Raw genomic sequence first — 9,759 nt, forward strand, 5'->3', positions numbered from 1 at the left:
GCCAGTTTAAGATTGGCAGAGAATGGTGGACGTGGATTGATTACAGCCGCTTCCAGGAGCTCATCCAGGAATATGAAGACAGTGGTGGATCCAAAACTTTCAGTGCCAAGGATTACATGGCCAAAACTCCTCACTGGGCGTTATTTGGTGCCAGCGAAAGAGGCTTTGATCCCAAGGACACAAGATATCAGAGAAAGAACAAATCAAAGGATATATCTGGATGTTGAGATTATCTGAATTTAGGATACTGAAGGACGCAAACTGATTACCCCAGAAGGTTCTCAGACTCCACTGTGATTTTTCCAAGGACAAATTACACAAATTATATTTCACATAGAGAAGGGTGTAAGGGGACGCAAGTCACATCCTTAGGCTCAGGAGACAGCAGCCACGCTTTGAGTGCCTGGGACTCAGCCTCACTGTCTCTTTCCAGAACTCAGTCCCTTTTCTGAGTTTACTTCTGAAAGAAAATCATTTTGAGGGGGAAGTACACAACCTTTATTAGTTTTGAATTATAATTAGGAAGACTGCCTAGAATGCCAACCATGGGAGTGTCATGCAGAGTGAATTTCTGTTCCTTTTCCCTGTTGTGGGCTGTTGGCCTTTGTCATTTGTACTACCCTGAGGTCAGTGTATCTGCTTCCTCTAAGATCTTCATCCCTTTCTTACATCTTAAGATAACACTTCCTGAAAGTAATTTGTCATAATTCTCAATTATTTTATTTTATTTTTTATTTTTTCTCAATTATTTTAAATACGACATAGATTTCTTTAAATATTCATTTAGTACCAACTCTTTAGAAACTGATTTGGATCTAAAACTGTACTAGATCTCATTCCATTCCCATACAGATTGCCATAGAAAGTAGTATGTGAGCTGGATTAGAGTAAAATCTCTCTTCTTCTGTAAGAGGAATTGTCATATGATGTCACTGAGTAATTAGTCTCACAAGTTAGTCTCACAAATTAGTGAAACAATGAGTACAATTTGTTTTTGGTGTGAAAAGTAAGTGTTTAAGCCTCTCATCACTACACATATAGCAGGTTTCCATCTTCTTTCACTCTTGTAGCCCTAGCTACTTTCTGCAACCTGTTCTTTAAGTTTCAAGTTTTTTCTTAGTTGAAAACATCACTAAATACTCAGTAGCTTTTAAGAAGTATTATAGTTATTTAAAAAATTCCTTTATCCTAAAATTTTAGTAAAATATCTTTTGTGAAGACTTGGACCACACATTTTCTTTTGAGCGCTTTTTTTAAAGATGCTTCTAGTCCCGTGGTTCTAAGCCCTGTCAGACCCATCTCCTCCTTATATTCCTCCTCTATTCTCTGCTGAAGTAAAGTTCATAATAATATAATCTACTTACTCATTTAGTTGAAAACTGGGCACTGTATTTATTTCTAAGTAATAGAGTCTCTCTGTGCCATAGGATGAAATCAGATGTTCTTGAAGTCACCACATCTTCAAGCATGCGTTCAGTCTCCCGTTGACCCCTGAGACAGACAAGAGATGGGAGTGGTCCAGGCCAGTGAGGCAGGAGCTCACTGAAGCTCAGATGTGTTAATGGTCGTTGAGTAGAGATGGAAAATCTCTATTTAAACCTTAAATTAGAGCAGAGTATTAAAAAGCAAGAGCTCATGCTAAGGAGCGCACAGATGGGCTCCTGTTTGTGACAGCTAACTGGGCACACAGCTGTAGGAAGACCCCTCTGGGGCTGCCGTAAGGAGCAGGGCAGGCGGCAGTGCATGCTGGGCTTTGGACCGTCCCTCAACCTCTTTTTCAACTGGGCAACGCTGCCTTTATTTTTTATGCATCGAGGTTCTGCTCAAGACTTAATTTGAACAAAGATATTCTGTTGCTTCAAAGAAAAGAAAACAAAAGCAAGCCTCTCACCACCAGAATGAGCCCTCCTGACTCCATTAACTTTAGGCACATAAATGAGCAGTTTTTCCTCCCTCTGCCACCCAGGAAGTGTTTGCTTTATATTTAAAAAAAAAATAACATGGTATATTAATCCCAGTTCACAGTCACAGCAGAAAATTTTAAATGCCTAGGGGAAAAAAATACAGTGGAATCTGGATGAAAAAAACTAAATGTGTGCTGAGCAGTATTAAAGTAGAAGAGATGGGGAAGCTTGAATATTCTTAGAAGGTGAGCTATTTGAAAAGTAGCATTCTAGATGTCCAGTGGAAGTTATAGTTGGAGTTTGAGCAAGCGATTCTAAAATTCTGCCGAAAAACTAGCCAGGTAAGAATAGTTACAAGATTCTAGAAAAATAATTATTCAAGGAAAATTGCTTTACAAGATATTAAAGAATGTTGTCTAAAATAATTCAAACAACATGAAACAAGAGATCAGCTTCCAAAATGACAGAGTGAGAACCTCAGTGAACTCACTCTCCCTCTAAAACAGTGAAAATATGGGCAAAACAACTAAAATCAAAGAATTTTAGAACTCCGACAGTTTAACCAAAGCTTTGCCGTGAGCTGAAAATCATCTGTTAAGAGAAACTACTGAACCTTAATAAAATTAACAGTTTACTTCTCATCAGAAAGCATGGAGGCCAAAAGACAGTGGAATGGTATCTTAAAAGAGCTGGAAGAAGAGACTTTCAACCAAAAGTTCTATGCCTAGCTTAATCTTCCTTCAAAATTAAAGAAGAAATTAAGACATTTTCAGATAAGCAAGAAGTAAAGAATTCATCACCAGCAGACCTGCCTACGAGGAGGAGTCCTCAGGGCTTAATGAAAGTACGTTAGGCTTGAAACCACGTGAAGAAATAAACAGCACTGGTGGAAGTAACTATGTAAGTTTTATAGAAGACAATATAAATGTACTTTTGTTTGTAACTCTCCTATCTGTTTTATAAGATAGCTGCGTAAAGCAATATTTATAAAACTGTATTGATGGACTTAGAATGTATAAAGATGTAATTTGTATGACAGTAATAACATGAAAGAAGTGTGAGGGGAACAGAGGTATATTGGAGCAAGTCTTGACTACCCACTGTTGAAATTAAGTGGGTATGTTTCCAAAGCAGATTTTTTTAAGATGCTAATTGTAATCCCAAGAGCAGCCACTAAGAATAAATTTTGAAAGTTATAGTAAGAAAAAATACGATTCTGCTCACAGTTTCAATGTGTGGATTTTCCACCCCCCCACCAAACATTTCTCCAACACCAGCTGGGTGTCCTGCAGTTTAGCTTAATTCTGACACTGTCTACCTGGAGATAGCATCAGATCCCACAGGTTAAGTGCTCTGCCCCCCAACTTCAGATGCCAGTCACAAGTCCAGGTTGTCACCTGTGCTTCTGACCAACCAGCTATAGATTGGAGGTTCCCGTGGGTTTGATAAATGTGCTAGAGCGGCTCACAACTCAGAGAAACATTTTACTTACTAGATTATTGGTTTATTATAGAAGGGTATATATAACTCAGGAACAGCCAGATGGAAGAGATACACAGGGCAACGTACGTGGGAAGGAAGATAGGGCTTCCATGCCTTTTGCAAGCACGCCACTCTCCCAGATCATGTGTTCACCAATCTGGAAGCTCTCCGAACCCAATCCTTTTGGTTTTTTTTGTTTTTTACATCTTTATTGGAGTATAATTGCTTTACATTGGTGTGTCAGTTTCTGCTCTCTTTTGGGTTTTTATAGAGACTTCATTACATAGGCACGATTGATTAAATCATTGGCCATTGGTGATTGACCTTAATCTCCAGCCCCTCTCCCCTCTCCAGAGGTCCAGGGGTGGTTCTGAAAGTTCCCAGCCCTCTAATCACTTGGTTGGTGGCCCTGGCAACGAGTCCCCTTCCTTAGGTTACCTAAGGGCTTTCCAAAAGTCGCCTCATTAACATAACAAAAGACACGCGTTGTTGTTGTTGTTGTTGTTGTTGTTGTTGTTGTTGTTATTGTTGTCATCGCTTAGGAAATTCCAAGGGTTTTAGGAACTCTGTGCCAGGCACTGGGAGAGAATAAGTATATTTAATAATTTAATATTTTTATTTAAATAATGTATATTTCTTATTATAAATCACAGTATCACAAAGAAATGAAAATTTAAAAGGTACACTAGAAAATATCTATTTAGAAGACAGTAACAGTAACAAAACAACAAAGATCTAAGACATTCAAAAAACAAATAGCAAAAATGTCAGGCACAAATCTTGCCTTATTGGGTTAGTATATTATGTAAGTAGATTAAATACCCCAGTCAAAAGAGGCAGAATGTATTTTTCTTTTAAATCCAATTATATGCTGTTCGCAATAGACACACTTTACATTTAAAGACTAAAAGGATCGAGAAAGGTATACCATAGAAGCAGTTACCAAAAGAGAGCTAGAGTGGTTGTACTAATATCAAAAAAATAGACTTTAAGACAAAAAAAAAAAATTGTTAGTGGGGACAAAAGGGACATTTTATAATGATAAATTGTAATTATTTTAATTATTTATAATTACACCTTGCTAGAAAGATGTAATGATTTTAAATATGCGTGGACCTAACTAACAATAGAGCCCCAAAATATGTGAAGTGAAACCTGACAGAGTTGAAGGGAGATGATTCAGTAGTAATTGGAGACTTACATAACCCACTTACAATAATGGATAGAGCAACTAGGCCAAAGCCCAAAAAGGAAATAAGAGATTTGAGCAACACTATAAACCAAGTACACCTGAAGGCCTCCATAGGACGCTCCACCAACAACACATTATTCTCGAGTGCCATGGAACATTCTCCAGTATAGACCATATGTAAGATCATAAAACAAGTCTCAGTAAGTTTAAAAGGATTGAAATTATGCAAAGTACAGTCTCTGACCAATGGAATGAAATTAGAGATCATTAGAAATCAACAGCAGAAGAAAATTTTGGAAATTCATAAATATGTAGCAATTAACCAAGTCCTAAACAAACAATGGGTCAAAGAGGGAATCACAGGGAAATTAGGAAAGACTTTTGAGATGAATGAAAATGAAAACACAACATACCAAAACTTATGGGATGCTGCTAATATAGTGCTTAGAGGGAATTTTTTTTTTTTTCCTTTGGTACGTGGGCCTCTCACTGTTGTGGCCTCTCCCGTTGCGGAGCACAGGCTCCGGACGCGCAGGCTCAGCGGCCATGGCTCACGGGCCCAGCCGCTCCGCGGCATTTGGGATCTTCCCAGACCGGGACATGAACCCGTGTCCCCTGCATCGGCAGGCGGACTCTCAACCACTGCGCCACCAGGGAAGCCCTGCTTAGAGGGAATTTATAACTGTAAATGCCTACATTAAAAAGAAGATACATCTCAAATTAATAACCTTCCATCTTAAGGAACTAGAAAAAGAACAACTAAACTCAAAGTGAGCTAAAGGAAAAAAATAATAAACACTAGGGGCAGAAATAAATAAAAGAAAGGAAAGAAAAGCAAAAGAAAAAAATTAGTGAAACCGGAAGTTGGTTCTTTAAAAAAATCAACAAAATTGGCAGACCTTTAGCTAGACTCACCAAGAAAACAGGAAGATGCAAATAGCTAAAATCAGCTATGAATGCACAACTTTCTGAATATACTAAAAACTATACACTTTAAATGAGTGGATTTTAAGGTATATGGAATATATCTCAATAAAGCTTTTTTTAAAAAAGCACAGAGGCAAACCTTAATGTTTATGAAAAGCAGTATAGGATATAAGATAAGGAATATAGGATAAATCAATGGAGATTTGGGAGAAAAATTATGTAGTTTTGGTCTTTATACTAAATACCAAGAAGAGTCAAATGAAACAAAAAGCTCAGAAGAAACCTTGGGTGACGAAGGCCTTTCTGGACCAATGGCTTTCCAACTTACTCATGCATCAGAGTCACTCGGAGGGCTTGTTAAAACATATTTGTGGACCCCACTCCAGAGTTTCTGATATAGTAGGTGTGCAATGCAGAAGAATTTGCTTTTCTAACAGGTTTCTGGGTTATGCAAATGCTGCTAAGAGACCACACTTTCAGAATCCCTTGTAGATATAAAAACAATGTAAGAGATCTAAGGACAGGGGAAGAAGAACACTGCAGGTGGAGGACTGAGCATGCTCAAAGGCCCACGTGGGGAAGGGTTGTGGCACATTTGAGTAGCTGTAGGAAGGCCTCAGTGGCTGGAGAATGCTGCAGAAGATGTAGGAGAAGACCAGGCCACACAGGGGAACCAGGAGAACATAACAGTGATGACTCAGGGAGATGCAGGCCAGTCTAAGCCCTAAGAGCGATTATGCAAAGGAACAGCATGATTAGATGTGCATCTTAAGATCACTGTAGCTTTGGGTTAGATAATGGCCTGGAAAGACCAAAAGGGAAGGGGATGAGTTGGTAGGTGTTCTTGTAGAACAGGCCAGAAGTGATGGCCCAGGTGGTAGCATTTGTGCAGTGCACGCCCCTGCATGCTGACCCTGGTGGTTGGAATGGAGGGCAGTGGGTAGATTTGAAAGAGACCTTAGGAGGGAACACTGGTGGATCCGGCCACAATTTGGCTAGATGGGGGTGGGGGAGTGTGGAGTGTGGGCAGGCAGGCGGGATGAGTTGTCAAGGATGACTCCTGGGTTTCTGGCTTGAGAACAGGAGAGAGGATGGTGGTGCTCTGTAGGCTGAGACTGGAAGAGGGCCAGGCCTGCGGGAGATCCTGAGTTCATTTGTGGACAGGTAGGCTTGGAACTGCCCAAAATTTCCAAGGGGAAGGTCAAGCCAGCGGTCAGGCATACAGGTCTGGGGTGGAAGAAATGTGTGAATCATCATGGTGTAGGTTATACTTGGAGCCTTAAGGAGGGTGGAGGTCATCTTCGGAGAGAGTATAAAATGAGGAGGAGGGGCCATGTCTCCAGGAACTCTAGCAGGTAGGGGTGGGACAGGGAAAGAAGTCCCCTGACATCTTCAACAGGGGAGACATTAGAGTAACTAGGCCTGTGGAGTCACAGAAACCTGGGGGAGTTGGGGGGCGGGGACAGATCAAGAAAAGACTGGAGAACAGTTCCAGAGGCCAGTGAGAAGTGAGCCAAAGAGGATGACAGCAAAACATCCCTTGCATAGGGGTCCACATCAATACTTGTAGTGCAGTGCTCGCACCAGTGAAAGTTTTTAATGACAGAAGATGTTTATGATATAACGCTAAGTTTAAAATACAGAATACAAAATCGTAGTTATCACCTTAATTATATAAAAATCCTATGTATGAAGCAACATATAAATGGATATGTATTATCTTAATTAGCACAGTAAAAGGTATGAGGGAATGTGTTTTCTACCTTGTAGAGTCAGACTCTAAGCTTTTTCCTTAAATAAGATCCTGAAGTTGGAAATCAGCCTATAGTTGGAGTTAAATATATTCAAAACTGCATATTTTGTCAGCTGAAAGATTCGTCTTTTTTTGTTTTTCTTTGTGTGCTGGGTTGCTTTTCTCACTTTTTATTTAAATACAAATTGATGAACCCCTCCCCGGGCACCGTTGATTTAATCTAAGTCGGCAGTGACTAATCTTGTTGGCTCTTAGCCTGCTCGGTGTTTTTGTCCTTTACTGATTTCCTTTCATTCATTATGAATAAAGTACGCTAGCTACTCTCATGACTAGGTTTTGAAGCTGTTTGGTACCGTGTTGTAAATTTCACTGCCCTTTTCTGGAGAAAAAGACCCTCTTGTTTGGAAGGAACCCTAGCGTGTTTAGATCTCTCCTCACCGATTCCAAGAATTCCAGCTTAGATGTTAGAGAAAGAGAACTTATAGTGGCCGCAGACCTCAGTCTAAGGCAGGTGTGTTTGCAACGGGCAGTGAGGGAAGCTATCAACTTCTGGGTGAGACAGGAGCATGTATTTGTGCAAAATCGGAGCAGGCAAACATCTTCTGATTCCTTCTCTAGTTTCTGAGAATTCTCATCAAGACCCTGTGAAGCTCCAGCTAATGCTTTCACTTTTCTCTCATTGAGGAAGTGAATTAATTGTGCAGCTATTAACTGGCTCTCATTGAGGACTACTAGATTTGTACTCTGATTGCTGGCTAAGGAGAAGTGGGAAAAAAATCACTTGGACTGTTGAAAAATGGAACTTTTTTTTTTCAGCAACTGGTCCCTCCCCTCCCCGTTCCTGCCAGGAGGAGCTGCAGTTTCCTGATCTGCCCCCCACTCAGGCAGGAAGAGGGCCTGGGATGTCCCCCGATGTGGGACCCCGGCTCACGGAGGGATTAGGAAATGCCAGTCTCACCGTGTTCACACCCCCCATCTGCCCCCAGAGAAGGGGGAAGTGAGGCCACAGAGAGGAGGGCTCAGGAGCATCACGCTGGAGCAGTGGGGCAGAAGGGCTTCATGAGATCATGCCAGCAGGGTTCAGCTCACCCAAGCACTGCACTGGGGGTGTTCGGCACATCTGGCTTGAGCGGGGGGAGCCCTGAGGTCAGGTTGTGGTGTCTGAAGGGTGCGGGGTGGCCTTGGAACTCTTGCCACTTACCTGCCGCGCACAGAATAGGGATCCCTGTGGGCAAGGCTTTAAGGCACCTGGCACATTTCTTGCCAGGACCTTGGGCTCCTCTAACTAGTCTCTGACCCGGCCCCTTCCCAGGAGACCAGAAGTCAGCACTTCCTTTGTGCCACAGTCTGAGCCCCAGTGTGGGGCTGGGAACTGGGATTCAGGTCTGAAGAGCAAGCCCTCATGAGTCTGCTGGGCAGCGCAGGTGGGGAAGGTGCAGCTCTGAGGCCACGGGAGCAGGTTCCTGGCAAGCGTGTGCTGTATCTTTGGGGTTGGAGTGTTTGGCGTGGCAGATGGAACCCAGCGGCGTTCCTCTGGGGGCTGTGCTCTCCTTAGCCCCCAGCCTGCACACGGTGCTGGGGGGACACATGATCAGAGAAGGAATACCTGGCCATTTATTGAGAGCCCTTCCTACTGATAACCGGAAAAGCTTATCAAAACTCCAGGCTCTTGTTCAACTCATCCAAAAGAATTGGGGCAAGGAACACAAAACACAAAGGAAGAAACACACACACACACACACACACACACACACGCACACACTGAGCCTGAGGAGCAAAGAAAACAAAGAAGCAGGTTATGGAGGCAAAGAACACACTCAGAGAAGAGTGCGGGCGTCCTCATGAGCGAGGGGTGCACTGCAGGGTTATTTATTTATTTTTAAAAAATATATTTGTTCGTTTATTTATCTTTTTATTTTTGGCTGCATTGGGTCTTCCTTGCTGCACACGGGCTTTCTCTAGTTGCAGTGAGCCAGGGCTACTCTTTTTTTTTTTTTTTTTTTTTTTTTTTGGCGGTACGCGGGCCTCTCACTGTTGTGGCCTCTCCCGTTGTGGAGCACAGGCTCCGGACGCGCAGGCTCAGCGGCCATGGCTCACGGGCCCAGCCACTCCGTGGCATGTGGGATCTTCCCGGACCGGGGCACGAACCCGTGTCCCCTGCATCGGCAGGCGGACTCTCAACCACTGCGCCACCAGGGAAGCCCCAGGGCTACTCTTCATTGCGGTGGCTTCTCTTGTTGCAGAGCATGGGCTCTAGGAGTGTGGGCTTCAGTAGTTGTGGCACATGGGCTCAGTAGTTGTGGCTCGCAGGCTCAGTAGTTGTGGCTCGCAGGCTCAGTAGTTGTGGCTCAGAGGCTCTAGAGTGCAGGCTCAGTGGTTGTGGCGCATAGGCTTAGTTGCTTTGCAGCATGTGGGATCGTCCCGGACCAGGGATCGGACCCGTGTCCCCTGCATTGGCAGGTGGATTCTTAACCACTGTGCCACCAGGAAGTCCACTGCAG

The 9,759-nt window shown here is 42.8% G+C and overlaps 1 protein-coding gene across 3 annotated transcripts in view; it reads left to right on the forward strand.

Moving 5' to 3' along the window:
• The window catches only part of LOC114894591 (S-adenosyl-L-methionine-dependent tRNA 4-demethylwyosine synthase), a 152,360-nt gene extending 149,761 nt beyond the window's left edge, over positions 1–2,599 (forward strand). The window contains exons 16-17 of one of the 3 annotated variants that reach the window (XR_003793259.1): positions 6–277; positions 1,428–2,599. Coding sequence is in view for 2 of the 3 variants with exons in the window: in XM_029221414.1 (XP_029077247.1) it covers positions 6–227 (222 nt within the window). In the remaining variant the exon portion in view is untranslated. Of the gene's footprint in view, positions 1–5 lie in introns of all 3 variants that reach the window. The other 2 variants (XM_029221414.1, XM_029221415.1) reach the window with 2 other exon arrangements.
• The last annotated feature ends 7,160 nt before the right edge of the window (positions 2,600–9,759 follow it).

The sequence above is a fragment of the Monodon monoceros genome, unplaced genomic scaffold (genome assembly GCF_005190385.1).
Source record: "Monodon monoceros isolate NGI ecotype Baffin Bay Population unplaced genomic scaffold, NGI_Narwhal_1 Super_Scaffold_13, whole genome shotgun sequence".
NCBI lineage: Eukaryota > Metazoa > Chordata > Mammalia > Artiodactyla > Monodontidae > Monodon > Monodon monoceros.